General features: G+C 40.4%; 1 protein-coding gene across 6 annotated transcripts in view; it reads left to right on the top strand.

Moving 5' to 3' along the window:
- The window catches only part of SLC25A13 (solute carrier family 25 member 13), a 192,118-nt gene that overhangs the window by 45,327 nt on the left and 128,207 nt on the right, over positions 1–18,584 (top strand). For 4 of the 6 annotated variants that reach the window (XM_045494859.1, XM_045494856.1, XM_045494857.1 and 1 more), the window contains one exon: positions 1,193–1,335. The exons of 1 other annotated variant lie outside the window; for it this stretch is intronic. In XM_045494859.1, coding sequence (XP_045350815.1) covers positions 1,193–1,335 — 143 coding nt within the window. Of the gene's footprint in view, positions 1–1,192; positions 1,336–18,584 lie in introns of those variants that run through there. One more of the 6 variants, XM_045494862.1, reaches the window with a different exon arrangement.

The raw sequence follows: 18,584 nt of genomic DNA, 5'->3' as shown, positions 1-18,584 counted from the left end.
GCCCAGAAACGGTTTTAATGGGACTTGCTGCTGGAGCTGCAGAGGGAGTGGAGGTGCTGTCATCGGTACTTCACGCCACTGTGCTCCCCACATCGTCCATTGTGGTTCCTGTCACCCATCCAGCCTTGTTCTTCCTGTAGCTCACAGTCCTTACTCCCCCAGCCCCAAATCGCTCTTCTGTCCCCAGGATCAAGAGGTCCTCTCCTGCTCCATAAGGATACCATATGATCCCATGTTGTTTCTCAGCACTTCCCACGGCCCGAGGGACTCCACGGAACAGGAGTGAGCATGTTCCCGCTTTCAGGAGTTGGACTGTGTCGCCAAGGCAAGAGGAACACTGTGAACAGGCATTGAGTGCCACCTGTCTCTCGTTGACCACTTCCACTCTAGAGCACCCTTTCACATATTCTTCTGTGAAATCCCACAGGAAACCATGTAGTTCATAGTTTGCTTTCTAGTTTAGCCTGTTTGTCCTCCTTTCCTGCATTATTGATGCCCTTGAAACAGGAATAGGGGCAAAAGAATTAGGTCGTTTCCATCCATGATTTTATAATTAATTGTTTTTTTTTTTCTATGTCCTTGCCAAAAACAAGATGTAATTTGTTTTTCCAAATTTCTGTAAGCCAGAAATTTTCATTCTCATTCTCAGCACTGATGACGTTTGGGGCTGGATCACTCTCGTGTAAGGGGTCACCCTGTGCCTTGTAGATGTTCAGCAGCCTCCCTGACCTCTACAACTAGATGCTAGGAGCATCCCTCCCCCCTGGTTATGACAGTCATAATTTGTCATCAGACACTGTCACATGTTCCCCTGTGAAGAAAAATAGAAACAATGGAGTAAGTACCAAGCTAGAGAACACCCTCCCCGTCTCCTGCCCACCAAAGACAGGTGACATATAGAAAAGACTGGTCCTCATAGGTGGACTTGGCTATTAGGAGACATTGGTATTTGTAAGCTGGACAGTCAAGCTAACCTGCCCTCAGTTGAGAACCACTGTTATGAACCTAAATCTTGGCAGACTTCATGTGTTTTTGTTTTTTCTATGAAGTGTTGGGAAATAACTGTCCTTGGGAAGAGTAGATTATCTTATCTGATGTTTTATCCTTTGAATATTTTCAGCTTTTTCAAATATTGATCTCATGATTATATGCTTTTGAGGGTAAAATATCTTTTTTCTTTTTTCCTATACAGTATGCAAGCATTGAAAAAAATGGTGAATTTTTTATGTCTCCCAATGACTTCGTCACTCGATATTTGAACATTTTTGGAGAAAGCCAGCCTAATCCAAAGACTGTGGAACTTTTAAGTGGTGTAGTGGATCAGACCAAAGATGGGTATGTTGGTCATTTTATTTATTTTTTTGTTCAACAGAGCTTTCTGTTGTTTTAAAGATTAAGAAGGCACTGAATACCTTCCCATCTCTTAAAAGCATTTTCTCTACCTATTAGAATTAATTCATTATTTTAGAAATAATACCTTTAACATTTCCTTTAAAGTCCTTATCACAATTGACGATTCTGTGTGTGTATTTTTTTTTTTTTTTTTGATGGTAAAGTGGCTTATAGTTCCAGAGACTTTAAAAAAAATTTTTTTTTTTTAATGTTTGTTTATTTTTGAGACAGAGAGAGACACAGCATGAGCAGGGAAGGGGCAGAGAGAGAGGGAGACACAGAATGTGAAGCAGGCTCCAGGCTCTGAGCTGTCAGCACAGAGCCCGATGCAGGGCTCGAACTCCCGAACTGTGAGATGCTTAACCGACCAAGCCACCCAGGCACCCCCCAGAGACTTTTCTTTTAACATTTGTTTATTTTTGAGAGACAGAGAGAGAGTGAGTGGGGGAGAGGCAGAGAGAGAGGGAGACAGAATCTGAAGCAGGCTCCAGGCTCTGAGCTACCAGCACAGAGCCCAACGCGGGGCTCAAACCCAGGAACCATGAGATCATGACCTGAGCTGAAGTCAGATGCTTAACCAACAGAGCCACTCAGGCGCCCCTATAGTTTCAGAGACTTACTATAGTTGATGACTGGTGTGAGATATACCAGAGTGTTTGTATGTATACTGGTATTTTTCAAGGGAACTGTAAAAATTGTGAGTAAATGTAAAACATAGCTCTATGAACATAACTTTTCTATGATCTTTCCTTCTGCTCAAATAACTTTTGAAATCTTCCATATGATTAAGTCATATGAATCTAACAGACAGAATAATAGGATGATTCCAAATCTCCAAGAAAGGTATTCTACCCAAGCTGGAAGAAAGAGACAGACCATCTAAAATTAAATGATTCTTTGCAAAAGGCCTTTGGGTTTTTTTCCCCCTACCAGTGTTCTCACATTTTAAAAATGAGCTTTTCCTGATTTTGCTTAAGATTGCAGTTGGCATTTACCATTAGGTGCAGAATTTTGGGCTCCAAACTCTTACTAATACAAATAACAACATCCCCTAAGAGCCACATATTTTTTTTAATATGAAATTTATTGTCAAGTTGGTTTCCATACAACACTCAGTGCTCATCCCAAAGGTGCCCTCCTTAATACCCATCACCCATTTTCCCCTCCCTCCCACCCCCCATCAGCCCTCAGTTTGTTCTCGGTTTTTAAGAGCCTCTTATGCTTTGGCTGTCTCCCTCTCTAACCTCTTTTTTTTTTTTTTTTTCTTCCCCTCCCCCATAGACTTCTGTTAAGTTTCTCAGGATCCACATAAGAGTGAAAACATATGGTATCTGTCTTTCTCTGTATGGCTTTTTTCACTTAACATAACACTCTCCAGTTCCATCCACGTTGCTACAAAGGGTCATATTTCATTCTTTCTCATTGCCACGTAGTATTCCATTGTGTATATAAACCACAATTTCTTTATCCATTCATCAGTTGATGGACATTTAGGCTCTTTCCATAATTTGGCTATTGTTGAGAGTGCTGCTATAAACATTGGGGTACAAGTGCCCCTACGCAACAGCACTCCTGTATCCCTTGAGTAAATTCCTAGCAGTGCTATTGCTGGGTCATAGGGTAGGTCTATTTTTAATTTTTTGAGGAACCTCCACACTGTTTTCCAGAGTGGCTGCACCAATTTACATTCCCACCAACAGTGCAAGAGGGTTCCCGTTTCTCCACATCCTCTCCAGCATCTATAGTCTCCTGATTTGTTCATTTTAGCCTCTCTGACTGGAGTGAGGTGGTATCTGAGTGTAGTTTTGATTTGTATTTCCCTGATGAGGAGCGACGTTGAGCATCTTTTCATGTGCCTCTTGGCCATCTGGATGTCTTCTTTAGAGAAGTGTCTATTCATGTTTTCAACACACATTTTCTACATACAAATATATGCACACACATAATTTTCTTTTTTGGTTGTGCCATTTGATTATAAATTGCAGACATCATGATAGTTTAGCATCTATCTTTTAAGGATAAGAACGTAGGAGAACAAGAATAAGTAGCAGACCACGTAACTGCCATACCATAATCTTTTAGGAGAATTAACAATAATGTGAAGTATCTTCAAAATTCCAGTCTGTATTCCAGTATACTGGATCTCTCCACCTCCCTCCCACTTCAAACGGCTCATTGTGGTTTTGTTTTGTTTTCTTTTCTTTTTAAATCTAGGATCCAGACAAGGTTCTTGTACTACCTTTATTTGTTTTATCTCTTTTAATCTAGAACAACCTTCTAATTTTTTTTCATGATATTGGCTTTTAAAACCTGGGTCAGTTGTTTTATTGAAGGTTCCACATTCTGGACTTGCCTGATTGCTTCTTCAGGCCTGGATTCACGTTAAGGGGCAGGTTAGGAGAGATCCTGTACTTTCTGCTGTACCTCGTCAGAAACATGTTGCAGCATCAGTGATGCTAAGTTTGATTGCTTCGTTAGGGTGGCGTCCCCCCAGATTGTATATTTATGATAATTTTTGTTTGTAATTAATGAACAGATACTTTGAGGACATGTGCATATCCTGTTTCTCAGCAACTCTTCATCCACTAGTGTTAGCATCCACAATGATCGTTTCCTGAATCGGGTATCACATTGTGGTGATTTTTCTAATTTGGTCATTTCTCCTGTATTTATTGTCTAGCACTCTTTGTTTAGGAAAAGTTTTCTCTCCTCTACCCCGTTTTCTTTCTCTCTTCTTACCAGTATAAATTCGTGGAAGTTTTCATTTTAAATTCAGTGTGTTATAATCTATTACTATTATTCTCTTAGATGCTCAGATTTGGCAAGGGGGGGCCCTAGGGCCTAGCTCCTGTGCCCTCGTCTTTGAGTGCTCTTTGCTTTAGGCAAATCAGCCATTCTAGGCTCTGGGTGGGTGTTTCTGCCTCTAACCTGGGAATCACTGTTCTCTTCAAGAAGTCCTGGTTCCTTTAGATTGGGAATGGTGCTTAGAAACTGAGAGCTGGGCACTGGCTTCTTGTTACAAGGTTGTTACTACTTCTCTGTTTTCTCAGTAAAAAGAACAGAGAAATATACTTTAAAAAATCAAAAGTTCATAATGACATTTCCTATTTAAATTTAACATTACAGGATTTTTTTTTTCTATTTTTAACTCAGTGAACATTTTGGTTCCTAATTATATTAATATATTTATGGATATTAATTTCTATAATTGTGATACCTTCTAATTTTTTTTTCCCCATCTCTATCACCATTAACATACATGCTTTTCCTATTTACTTTTGTATGTACACTCCAAAAATAATAGCCTTCGATTCAATGAGATAGAACAATGTGTAATATATGTTGTGCATATATATATGTATTCAAAATCTTATCACAAATCTCAAATGCTGGCTTTGTTTTCCTGGTTTTGCAGATGAGACAGCTGAGGCTCTTAGTGATCAAGCAATTTGCCCCCAAAAGGTGCCCAAGCTTGTCTGCCTTCAAAGACCTTGACCTTTCCAGTGTCTCAAACTGCCTCTTCTCTCATAATCTCATCATCCTCTTTAACTTGACATTTTTTTTCAGATTTTGTATTAACTTAAATCTCAGTTTTTCACTGTGACAGAGAAAATCTTAGATGGCCTCAGTCCATTGCCTTGTGACTTTTTTTTTTTTTTTCCCAGTTGCAGAAACCTGAGTTTCAAAAGGGAAAATAACCACCCATAATCTTTTCATCCCCACACGGTGGTTTAGAGTCTTTTTTAGTATCTTCTGTGATTTGTTAACCTGCATCAATATTTTTCATAATCTGAATGAATATTAATTGCAGTTCTTTTATAATCTTTTAGACTATATCAATTTCCATATTTCCATATGCTGTTCACATTAACAGTGTTAAATAGCTTCGTAGTCTATGAGATTACATACCAACCATACTCTATGAAACCATGCCCTTACAGAGTTGTTTCAGTGTCTAATTTTCCTTTTGTTTAATTAATTCCTTTGAAAGAACTTAGAGCCGTTCCTGGACACAAGGGTAGAAGTATTTTAAGTTTCACCATATGTAGTGTGGTAATTCTTTCCAAAAGCACTGATCATGTTGAAGAACTTGTCCAAACTATTTATGCTTTCTGAGCCAGTAGCACACGGCTGCTGTTTGAGCTGAGACCTGCCTAAGACCCAAGACTGTTCAGATGTTCATGTGCCATTTTCCCTGACCCTGACCCAAGCTCCGCAGTATTTCCTTCACAAATAGGTATAACCATACATCTGTTCTCAATGTAAAACTGTGAATGCCTTCATTTCCCCTTCCTTTGGAAGCATAGCATTTCTCAAGTTCACAAGTCACAAATCATCTTCCCAAATCAACTACTGTTCTTGAAAAAAATTACACGGTGAAGCCACATGCTGGCCCATGGAAGCACAGCACATACACCAAACAAAGGGAAAACACTGGCATGGGCTCCATTTGGCCAGGCTCTCTTTGGGTGTAATGACATCTCTTGGCTGGCCAGAGGGATTCTAGTGCATAATCTTTTTCAAACTTGAAAAACTGTTTGTAGATTGGTAACTTTAAGATTTCAAAATAACGGCAGCTGTGCTGACCCAGATGTCATGGTGAATTGAAATAGTCATTTTTAGGTAGATAATGGTCCACCAGCTGTGGTTTCTGGAGTGGATAAGCCAGGTCCTGCATATTTTAATATCTCCAGTGTCTGATCCAGTATCTGGCCTCTGGTTCACAGCAATTTGTTGACCAAATATGAGTAAATCTACTAAGAAGTATTTACTCCCTTAAATTATGAGAGCCCAGGAGTATTGAGTAATGGAAGTTCTAGTTCAAATTCTAGGTTACTCACTGTAGTAGCTGAATAGTGTCCACCTGGAGATGTCAAGTCATAATCCCTAGAATTGGAAATGTGACCTTATTAGGAAAAAAGTGTCTTTGCAGATGTGATTACATTAAGGATCTTGAAGAGAGCACCCTGGCTTATCCATGCCTTAAATGCTGTAAGCTTTTAAAAAAATTTTTTTTAATGTTTTTATTTTTGAGACAGAGAGAGACAGAGCATGAGCAGGGGAGGGGCAGAGAGAGAGGGAGACACGGAATGCAAAGCAGGCTCCAGGCTCTGAGCTGTCAGCACAGAGCCTGACGCGGGGCTCGAACTCATGGACTGTGAGATCATGACCTGAGCTGAAGTCGGACGCTTAACCGACTGAGCCACCCAGGTGCCCCTGCTGTAAGTATTCTTATAAAAAGTAGAGAGACGTGATACAGACATCAGGGCTGCCAGCAGCTGGGAGAGGCAAAGAAGGATTCTCCAGTGAAGAGTCTCCCTTTGGTGGGTGTGCAGCCCTGCTGACACCTTGCTTCTGGACTTCTGGTCCCCAGAACTGTGACGGAATGAATTTCTGTTGTGTGGAACACCCTAGTCTATGGTAGTTTGTTACAGCAGCCCCAGGAGACTAATACCCTAACATAGCTCTTTTCTCCGTGGTTCAGAAAGCCTGTACTTGCAAAGAATATGCAGGGGATGGAAACCAAATAGCCTGATTCTGAGCAGTTTTTTTTTCCAGTAGTAACTTTTGGCTAGATCCCGACATTTTCCAGGCAGAAACCTCTGCTGCAAACCCTCTCTGTGAGGGCACAGTCCCTCTCTGGAGGCTTCACTTATGTATAGGGTTGGGCTGAACTCTAGGCATGGAAGCTTAAACATCTGTGCACTGCTAGAATTTATGGTAAAGGGATTCGGATTTTCTGGAGCACTCTTGGTTTTGATTCAGTGTTTCATTGGGTAGTGACTTGGTCAGACTTCCGTTCTATGAGCTGCTTGCTCATATTCTGTAATGCAGAGGCTGGCATACCAGGAGCACAGAAAATGCAGAGCATAGTGGAGGAAAGTACATAGGAACTTGTACTTCATACTAAGGATTGTAGGCCTTTATTTTGAGAGCAATGAAGAGCCATCAAAGGATAATTTGAGTCTTGGCCTAATGTGCCTGTCTTACAGCCCACATATATTCTCTGATTTCACCTGTCCCCACCTCTCTTCTAATTGCCTGTTGTGTTTAGATTCCCCAAATTCCATTCTTTTAATAGATTTAATAATGGGTTTAATCAATTTGTGAAATTCCTTGAGAGAGATGATAAGAAACTTTGAATGCCCAGTCCTGGAAGCCTTTTGTGTGGTGGACCTCATGGGTAAGAAGGGCTTGTTGCAGCATTTGAAGAGAAAGGAGAGGAGGAAAGCAAGGAGGAAGAGGCGTAGAAGGACTTCTAGGGCCCAGACCCTCTTACTTTAGCTAAACAGTATGAACTCTGTGCTTGACTTTGGATTTGTCTGTATGATTTTTGATGTGTGTTTTAGATTTCTCATCATTATGTTTTTGTTTAAAATGGGAATGAAGGGTTTTTTTTTTGTGTGTATCATCCAAGGGTAATTTTTATACATTATTCACACAACTATCTACCAAGAGCAAGTAAAAATAAATTTCATGTGTGTCCCTTTGAGCTTTGCAAACATGTTTTCTGTTTGTTGTTTATTATTAACTGATATCTCACTAGAGACAGCTGGGACTCAAAAGCTGTTTTTCCTAGTACGTGACCTTCTTACTTGGGGAGACTAAGTGGGGGCCAGAATAAGCTGGATGTGTTTGGGTGCCTGGTCTCTTGGGCTCAGGATGCTCACTATCTAGTATAAACTGACCCCTGTCTGTGTGGGGGGGCCTTGGCCAGCTCTGGCATCTAATCGGTTAGCTGAGATCATATGTATGAATTTAACACATACACGTTTTCCATCTCAGGCGTGGAACTTCTTTGCACTCCATGCAAGAATAGAAGTTGGCTCTTCTTTTGAAAAAAGGAGTATCACTGGAATCTTCTCCTGAAATCATTATTGCACTATATGCTAAGTTGGATGTAAATTAAAAAAGAAAAAAAGGAAGATCAGAAACCCTGATTTCTTTTTTTTTTTTTTTTTTAATGTGTGTTTATTTATTTTTGAGAAAGAGAGAGAGGCAAAGAGAGAGAATCCCAAGCAGGCTCCGAGCTGGCAGCTCAGAGCCTGACATGAGGCTCAAACCCACAAACCAGGAGATCATGACCTGAGCTGAAATCAAAAGTCGGACGCTTAATCGACTGAGCCACTTAGGCATCCCAGAAATCCTGATTTCTTAATGAGCTGACATGTCCCTTTTACCACCATCTCAGTCCCCGCTCCAGGGACAGTGCCAAGTGGGGAATTTGGTGCGGTACACCTGTCCTCCTGTATCCCAGGTGTCCTAAGGTGAGCTCAGGGAGGACAGAAACCCCCTGTGGAGCGGAAGGGCAAAAGCTCCCTTGATCCTGATTTTCATTACAAATACAGACCATGAAAGCCTTCTGACCTTTAGGTTTATTGAATCAAAATGATAGCAATATAATCAGCAAAGAATTGCTTTCTCTTCAGAGTACAGAGAATCATTCCTGGGCCAATTCTCATTTTGAGGCATAAGGAATAAGGGTGTTAAAGAAGAAACAATAAAAAAGAAGTTGATGATTTAAAAATGTGTGACTAAATCACACATAAGTCAAGTCTGTTCTCTGCCTTTCCCATGTTTGATCTTAATCTGAGGGGAAAAAAAAGAAGTATGGCCTTTAAATACTTCACAAGGTGAAGGAGGATATAATAATGTTGTTGATGATAAAATCATTTTTATATACCTGTTTTCACTTTGTGAGGTTGTTGCGATGAAATCCAGGCCTTGGCCACACGCTGGGAGTTAATGAGGTTTACAATTGGCAATGCTTAAAGAGTATTAGGGTAATGTATTTAAATATCAGCAGTTCATAGTCTGAAATGCTCATCTGTCAAATATAATCCAGAATCAATAAGAGGAGGTCTTTCAATTTGCTAATGAGGAGCGTTTTCTACATACTGGGGTGGACACGGATTTCAGATAAACACCTGAAATTCATAAGCTATAGAATTAAGCAAAGGCATCTCTTTCATTAAAAAAAAACTTGATAATAATCAACAGCAGTCACCTGAGAAGCTTAAATTTTCTTCTTAGTCATCAGACTCCCAAATTAACCTACCAAAACAAAAAGCCTCATTAGCAGCTCTCATTGAATCAGTGTTATTTTTTTCTTTCTCTCAAGGTGTCTGATTAACCCCCTTTCTTTTTGCATTTCTCACTTTGTGTTAATATTTGATGTCTGAAATCATAGGGGGGTGCGTGCGATGTGGTGGCTAGACGGTGTCTGCAAGGAGCAAATTAAAAAGAATTCTTAAAAAGGTTTGTATTATGTCGCTGGTATATTAGAAAACCTTTAGGAATGTCAGGTGCCTGGGTTTATTTTTCTTTTTAATTCGGGAAAAGGTTGATTAATGACTGGGTGTTGATTTCACTTCTCGTTCATATGTAGGGACATCCCTCCTCCTCTTCCCCCCATCTTCTCTTACATACCAAATGCAGCCCCTCTTGGAGAGTGTGGCTGTCAAGGGAAGGTGAGAAGTAGGGGCCATTCCTGTAGGGGAAAGGGGAGTTTTGGACAGATGACAGCATGACGTAAGCTCAGGGGAATGACTGTAGAGTGTGGAGATCTGACACGTAAGAGAGAAAAGGAAGAAATTCTAGTGCATTGTCTGAGGAGGAGGTGCGGTCTTGTGAGAACTGGGTGAGTTCATCCAGAACAGCTCTTCTCAAAGTGTGGTCTCTGGGAGCCTCTGAAAACCTTTTGAAGGAATCCGTGAGGTCAGAGCTGTTTACATAATAATACTCAGAGTCACATCTGCCTTTTTCTAAAAGTGGTGAGTAAAACTTGTGAAGCCTTAACACCAGTTAAGGAGTGCCACCAAGCCAAACGAGAGGAGGGAGTAGTCATGCTCTTTGCTAGCACACATTCGCAGTGACGGTAGTGATGAGGAGGTTAATTCCACTTCAGAATGGCCTTGGAGAAGCAGTATAAATCATTGATTTTTATTAAGTCTCACCCTTGAGTACACATAATTTGAAAATGCTGGGTGACTAAATGGGAAATAGGCATAAAGAATTGCTGCTGGTTATTGTCATGTGGTTGGTCGTCTGAGGAAAAGCGTTTGAGCAGTTGATTTGAGTTGCTAGCTGAGCTAGGCATTTTTTTTTTTTTTCTTCACAGAACGCTGTTTTTATTTGAGAGAAAATTTTCATGTGACAGCTTCCCAATGCTTAGACTTTTCTGATGTAATTAGTGGGGGATATTAATGAATGTGAGTTTTTAATACAGTGTAATGAAATGTGCCAACATTTCGAAGATCGGCATAACTTAGTGAAAGTATTTGCCAGTTGTCCAGTATAGGATGTTTCAAAATCATGCACGGGTGGAAGACGTATTCACAGTGCATGACAGACCTATGGATTTTAATGTAAGAGTGGGATACTGTTTCAGATTCCACGTTGTAACTAATCTGTAAGGAACTATCACTTGTTAGGATTTGGTGGTGTTCTGTAGAATAGCCACAGTGATCTGAAAAGGCTGCTGAAATACTCCTTCCTTTTCTAACTATGAATCTGCATAAGGGTGAAATCCTTCATATCCCTCTAACAAAACAACGTATTTTAGCAGATTGAATGCAGCTGTCTTCCATTAAGTCAGATATTTAAGAGATTTGCAAAGACATAAAATGCTTCTTTTCTCACTACATATTCTGTTTTAGAAAATATAGTTATTTTTCATACAGATACATGTTATTTATATCGCCATGTAGTAGATTTATTCACTTTTAAGTGAATTAATCAATACTTTAAAATTTTGCCTGTTTAATTTTCAATACAGTAAATATGATACATATAACCCACATAAGTAAAAGCTCTTTGGAATCCTCAAAAATTCCTAAGAATGAAAAGGGGCCCTAAGACCCCAAAGTCTAAGAAATGCTGAGCTAGAACAATGGAATGGCAGGCAAAGTATAGGGCAGAGACGTGTAAATGTGGTGGTAGGATTTGGAGGAAGTTTTCTTCTGGTTTCCTTGGTTCTGCTCTGGGAAATAGATGAGAGGGAGGATGTGGGTTGAGGTACTAGTGGTTTGAGGAGAGAGGAGAATATATTATGGTTCCAGGTCTGGTGCTAACACTTTCAATCACTTTTCTTATTTAATCTTCATAACGAGTCTTTAAAACAGGTACTTTCATGCCCCACTTATAAAGGGAGGTACAGAATCAGAGTTCAGAGCCACCTAGTTAGTGAATTGCTGGAACTAGAATTTGGACCTAGTTCTTTTTGGCTTGTGCCCAGTCTGCTCTACTGAACTTTCTACACATAGAGGAGAATATTGAAAATAGAGCTTTGCATGAGAACTCTGCCTGTGTCCTTGCTTAGGAGTTCTGATGCCCTTTGAACGATTCTTAGCCTCCAAGACTCAAGATTTGGCCCGCATAACGTGGACTTAAAAGCTCCATGAGCACTACATCAGCTGTCATCCACACCCACAGACCTTTGAAAAACTGCCCTCACATTCTTCACATCTATTGTTTCTAACCCAGGAATAGTTTTTGGATCACTCTCCCCCTTTCACTCTTAGACTCAACCTTGAGGTCCCGTTGCATACCATATTCTCAGAATTCTTATCTTTCTTTACTGGGCCAACTGAAAATACCAACCCTTCCTCCATATTCTTCCCAGCGTGTGGAGGTGTTCAGAAAATGAAAGAGCCAAAACATGTTCCCTCCTGCTTTCTTTGCTTGGTTGTTTAGTCTTGCTTTAGTCTGCACTGGTGGGGTTTAAAACTCACATCTAAAAGGCTGAAGGAGAGGGAATCATGCGTACGCTCTGTTTCCTGGCTACTTGCACATCTGTTTCTCTACCCGTGGCAGTGTCCTAGGCACAAGATGTGGCAGTTGCTGAAATAAAGAGTCTTGCACGAAGCTGTGAGGGATTCCTGAAGTGAATCATGAGGAGATTTTAGTGCCTATTAACTTTCCCATTGATTGTGGCATAATTGTCAGTGCGTCACTTCCTAGTAAATAGATTGAGATTCTCTGACTTTAATGAAGGTTTCTGAGGGTAACGTTTCCACCACAATCTGATAAAAAGGTTTTGGGATTTTCAGTCTAGAAGAGTAAGAGATGGCAGAGGATAACTGTTGAACCTGTGTAGAAATTATAGAGTAACTTAGTATCTGTAATAAAGGATGTATAGTACAGTAAAGTAGCCTTGTGTTACAGACCTGAGGGAACCTCAGTACTTAAAAAATCTAGGTTAATTTCATATTTAGTAATTCACTTAACCCATACTTATTGACATTAGCTATGTGCCGGGCATAGTTCTAAACCAAACAGTAAGCAGTATGCTCTGATATAGCAAATGGACAATGTAAACCAATAGATCTATGGTATGGAGGCAGGTAACTGTATGTATGAAAGCACGGGAAGGAGGTGGTGAGTGAGTGCTCAAGGGTGCCATGGTGGATAGGGTGGTCAGGAAAGACCTCTGCAAGATGCCATTTGGGCAGAGACCTCAGTGAGGGTGAGCTATGTGGGAATCTAGGTCTTCAGCTTCTGGGTGGAGGGAATAATAGATGCAGATGAGATAGGAAAGTGTTTGACGCGTCTGAGAAGCGGCAGGGGGACTCGAGACTCGCAAAGAGCAGGAAAGTGAAGGAAGCCAAAAAGGTATCCAGGGCCAGATTTTATTAGATCTTGTACAACTTTATTCCACGTGTAGTAGAGGTCATTGGAGAGTTTGAGCATGGAACTGACATGATGTGAGTTAAATGTTGAAAGGATCTCCCTAGCTGATTTATGGGGAATAGAATGAAATGGGCAAGAGTGGAAGAAGGCAAAAGATGGCAGGCTTAGAGTGCCAGTTGTGGAGATGGTAAGAAGTGGTTGAATTTTTGGGTGTTCTTGCTAGATTGGCCTCAAGACTTCTGTAGAACGTGTCAGTATTGATGTGCTCATTACACATACACGCGGAGAGCTAGGCTGTTAGATGTTTGGGTCTGGACTTCAGGGGAGAATCATATTTATCTCATTTTGGTAAGTAGGGGCCCATTTATATTTTCTCCTTAGCCCTTTTTGGTAGGATCCATTTGTATTTGATAGCTTACTTGCTTCCTGGCAAAGCAGAATGTTGTTTTATGGACTTCCTGCTCTGGACCTGGAATTGTCCACTCTTCATGGAGTCTTTATTCTTTTTAATGGGCACTTGTATTTAGAGACCACACTGTAGGTATCACATGTGCTTCTTTTGGGTTGCCATTGCTTTGAGGCCTTTCCAGTGGCTAATGGGGGAAAAGTTTTCAGTCCACACTGGCATTTCTAACTCAGAGTTAAACAATTGACAAAATTAAATTCAGAGTATTTTTATTCAAAGTATTTGGTTTAACTCTAACTCAGAGTTAAACAATTGGCAAAATTAAATTCAAAGTATTTTATTCAATTTCTCTATCATCTCTTTACTCTTTCATTGAAAAACTCTTGGCTACCGGCAACATTCATGGAATTACCTATTTGCAATATGTAGGTTACATTCAAAACTATTAATAACACCAGTATTGCTGCTAACAGATATTGAATGAAGTTTAAGATTCTTTTCAGCTCTGTTTGTGCATAGAATGTGTCTCACTAAATACTTACAGTAGAAAGACTGTATTCTAAAGTTATTTGAAACAATTCATTCCTCTGTGTGGGTTGGCCACCAACTAGATATATGGTTAGGTTCATTCGTTTCAGTTTGTCTTCAGTTTTTAGGGATTGCTTTTTTTCTTTTAGAGTTAATTTAATTCTTGAATATGTAAAACATGTTTCCCAAGTCAAAGCTGTATTGACAAAAGCAAGGTATACTCAGAAATCTGACTTAAGATGTCTGCCTCCTTCACCCTATCTCCTCTCTTCCCTTAGAAGAGATAACATCAGATCCTATGGGTTGAGGGCTCAGTCTCACAAGACCACCTCCCTCTGGTTTCACTTCGGATACCAGTTGCAAAGTCCAAGTTGTTAACTTAACTGATCACCCATAAATCAGAGGTTCTTATGACCCCCACCTTGAGTTTGGTAATTAGCTAGAGTGGCTCCCAGAACTCAGGAAAACAGTTTGCTGTTTACCAGGTTTTTATAAAAGGATATGATAAAAGGGGCACCTGGGTGGCTCCGTTAGTTAAGTGCCTGCCTCGATTTCAGCTCAAGGCATATTTCACAGTTTGTGAGTTCGAGCATCATGTCAGGCTCCATGCTGATGGTACGGAGCCTGTTAGGGATTCTCTCTCACTTTCTCCCTTTCCCTCTCTCTCTGCCCCTCCCCTGATCACTCTGTCTCTGTCTGTCTGTCTGTCTCTCTCAAAATAAATAAACTTAAAAAAATTTTTAAACAAATTAAAAAATGGGATATGATAAAGGATGCAGATAGCCATCTAGATGGAAGAGATGCATAGGCATGGTATGGGGCAGTGGATATGGAGATTCCATGCCCTCCCCCAGAGCTGCCACATGTTCACCAATCTGGAAGCTCTCTGAGCCCTTTTGGGATTTTTATGGAGGCTTCACCCATTTCTAGCACCTCTGTCCTCTCTAGAGAATGGGGGATGAGCTGAAAATTCCAAGCTGTCATCACGGCTTGCTTTTTTCGGTGACCAGCCCCTCTATTCAGGAACCCACCCAGAGTCATCTTACTAGAACAAAGACACTGCTGTCACCCAGGAAGTTCCAAGGGGGTTAGGAGCTCTGTGCCAGGAACAAGGAGCAGGGATCTGTCTATTTTTTCTGTTCTATCACAGATCTGCATAACAAAATCCAATGATAATATTTCTCTTCAGGTTAACATATTTTCTCCCTCACACCTTCTGGAAATACTGCTTTCGGGACACCCATCCCATTCTCTTGCCTCCCTGATTATTCTTTCTGAGCCCTGTTTTCAGATACGTCCTCATCTCCCATTCTCAGAGCTCAGTCCTTGGGACTTCTTGTTTCTTCTCACACTTCTTGGAGATTTCATTTCCCTTACCTCATGGTTCTAAATACTCCATAACTTTTGCTTTTATATCTGTAGCCCTCTCTTCCTGGTTGAACTCCACAGTCCTCTCTGTTCAGCTGCTTCCTTGAGATTTCCATTTGCATGTTTAGCAGGACTTTGGAAACCTCAAGTGTCCTAAACTGGATTCCTGGTTCTTTTCTCCAAAAGCATTCTTCTTTTCTTATTTGCTGTCTCAGGACGTTCTATCTCACAGTTGCTCAGGTCCCAAACCCTGGAGACATCCTTGCTTCCTCCTCCTTTTCCTCTCACACTTCACATTTAGTCTTTCGTCAGATCTACTTGGCTTTACCCTCAAAATATGGTAAAACTCCTTCCCTCCAATTTCTTAGCATGGTGACTAATATCAGCTCCTTCTCAGGTTTCACGGTACCAATATAGACAGTACGAAAAAGGAAGGTGCCAGAAAGTTGACCAAGAAAGGCAAAGACCTAGTAGAAGTGTGGGACAAGTCCAAAAAATGAGAGAAGATCCAAAGGAAAACTCCAAGACAAGCTCAATTGCTTTGTCTTGTTTCCTTAAAGGCAGAGGAGACAAATTATAACAAGTGTCTGACTCCAAGTTCATAACTTCTGTGGCCCTCTCTGGAGGGCTGATGGTTTGAGGCTCCCTGACCGGAGCATCCCTTGAGGGGAGGTACTTAGTAGAAGACGCATCTGGTAGGTTGCTAACAAAGAGCCCATGTAACCCGCACTGGGAAAGATAGTGATGCACCAGCTGCTGGTGAAGATGCGTAAAAGCTGCAGCAGGGAAGCAAAGGTACATACCACTGAAGTTCAGCTTCACTTTTCTCTTTTCTTCAAGCTCATCTAAATGTAAATTTTCAAAAAGAAAACTGTATTACATGAGCACCAAAAAGAGAAAAAAAAGGGAGAAGAAACTAAAACTCTTCATTAACTCACTCCATAGTGATTCTGTGCAACTGGTGAATGGTATGTGGCCCCCAGTTGGCTAGTTCTTTAGATTGATTGCTAGTGAATAATCGAGCTCCCAGTGTGACCCTGCATTTCACATGAGTTAGTTTTTTTTTTTTTTAATTCCATTTGTAGCATTGTGGCAGACAGTTACAGGATATCCAGAATGTGACCATTTCTTTCTTTCTGTGCTGCTAGTATCATTGTCTGAGGCAAGATCATCTCTCACTCAGATTATTGTCATAGCCTCTTAACAGATCTCCCTGCTTCTAGATTTCCTTCAGTCTGTTCAGCACAGAAACCAGAGTGATCCCGTTCATACCTAAGTTGGATCATGGCACTCTCTGGCTCTCCATTTCACTCAGAGCAAAAGCCCGAGTCCTTACTGTGGCCAGTGAGGCCTAGCAGTGGCCACTTTCCTTCCCTTCCCCCCTACTTCATCTGCTTCTGTTCTTCCTCCTAATACTTTGTCCCAACCCCTTTATTGATCTTGCTGCACCTTGAGCACATCATGATTAGTCTCACCTCAGGGCCTTTGCACTTCCTCTTCCCTCAGGAAGCTCCCTCATTTCCTTTAGGTCTTTGCTCTGATAACACTTCCTTAGGGAGGTTTTCCCCTGCGCATACTATTTTAAGTTGTACCCCCACCATGCCTTTTCCTTCATAAGGATTTTATTTATTGTTTTATTATCTCCCTCTCCAACTTCTGGCACACACTTGCCTGTAAGCTCCAGGAAGGCGGGGATATTTGTCTGTTTTGTTCACTGCTGACTCTGCAGATCATAGGACAGTGGGTTGGCACATGGTAGCACTCCATCAATATGTTTTGAATGACTCTGAATGGATTGGACACAAAAAGTGCCATGAGTGTATGACATATTAGTATTGAGATGATGAGGGGATGAGATTCTCAGGTTCTCTTTTTGGTTCCATATTGAAATTCAGCATGTTAAAATCCCTGATTGTCCTTTTTCTCCTAAGAACACTAACATTTTATGCAGGCTGTCTCTGTAACAGGTGCTGAGATTTTTAGCAAATCTTTTATCTTCTCCTGTCTTCACTTTTATCTTCTCTAAATAGGCTGGTGCCACCATAGTCTGGGGTCATTCTAGTTTTTGTAAAATTGCTCTGAGGAATTCTTTGTATCGAGAAAACCACTCATAAGATTAGGTTCGTGATCCTTTTTAGACTCCTACCCTGCCCTTCAGCACCTTGTGAAGGCCTCAGTGTTCACTGCCTGCTGTCCCCTTTGGTCCATTCAGCTCTGTCCCCTGCCCTTCTCTGTGTTTATGGTCTGGTGAGTTCAGACCTTCTGCAGTAGAGTTAAAGAAATATAGTCCTGTGTTACCTCTTAATGCATTTTAATTCACATTATCCTTCTGGTTATTGATGTAGAATATAATTTTTAAATTCACTAAGGGTGTTACATTTCCATGGGAGAAAACCCTTTTTGAAAGTATCTGAGGAATGTGTAATTCATATCGAAACCCTCTTTCTATGCCTTTTATGATGTCCTGACCAGTGCTTGCTTTCTTCTTACAGTTTTTGGGTTTTTTTTAATTTTTTTTTTGAAGTCAGGAAGTAAAACAGTCACCAGCTTACTGAAGGAAAAAGCATTAAAGCGCTGATGTTGCTTTTCCACAATTAGCAATAATTATAGCCAGAAAAAGCAAAAGCGCCTCTTATAAAAAAAGTCTCTTATAAAAAAGTCTTACAGCTTAATTTGCTTTTGCAAAAATATAAAGTACTCCCAACAGTTTCTAATTTTGATTACTCTTTACAATCGCTATTCTGTGTTGTAATTGTCTGCTTTTAAAAAAGCTTGGTATTGTGAGGAGACCTTTAGAAATAGGACTTGTTAATGAATACAGAGATAGTGTGGAATAGGATGGGGAAACCTGTTGGGCAGAAAATTTTTCCTTTCTTACCTGTTTTCAACATTTATATAGGTTCTTCCAGAGAATAAAATAAAATGTAAACCTATGTAGACCAGGCTCAAACAGTTATAATAAATGCTTTTGGTTCTTTTCATGAGAATCTACATTTGTGGGTGGCCTGTGTTAGCAGGTGAATTCATTATATTTTGTTCGTGTTTATTTGTGTAGCAAAATACAATTAAATATGAAAAATTTCTTTTTTCTTTTCTAGACCTTTACCAGTTCTTAGGCAAGCAAATTTTGTTCATGTAGTAGAATTTTAATTAATCTTTACTGGGGATAAGGATGGAAATAGCATTTTGTATATTGTGGATTTGGGGTAAAATCCAGAAACATCATTTCAACTGTTAGGAGCAGAAATCAATTTTTGTT

The sequence above is a fragment of the Leopardus geoffroyi genome, chromosome A2, assembly GCF_018350155.1.
Source record: "Leopardus geoffroyi isolate Oge1 chromosome A2, O.geoffroyi_Oge1_pat1.0, whole genome shotgun sequence".
Classification (NCBI taxonomy): Eukaryota; Metazoa; Chordata; class Mammalia; order Carnivora; family Felidae; genus Leopardus; species Leopardus geoffroyi.
Note: the sequence above shows the minus strand (reverse complement) of the source record. Positions and strands in the feature narration are given on the sequence as shown.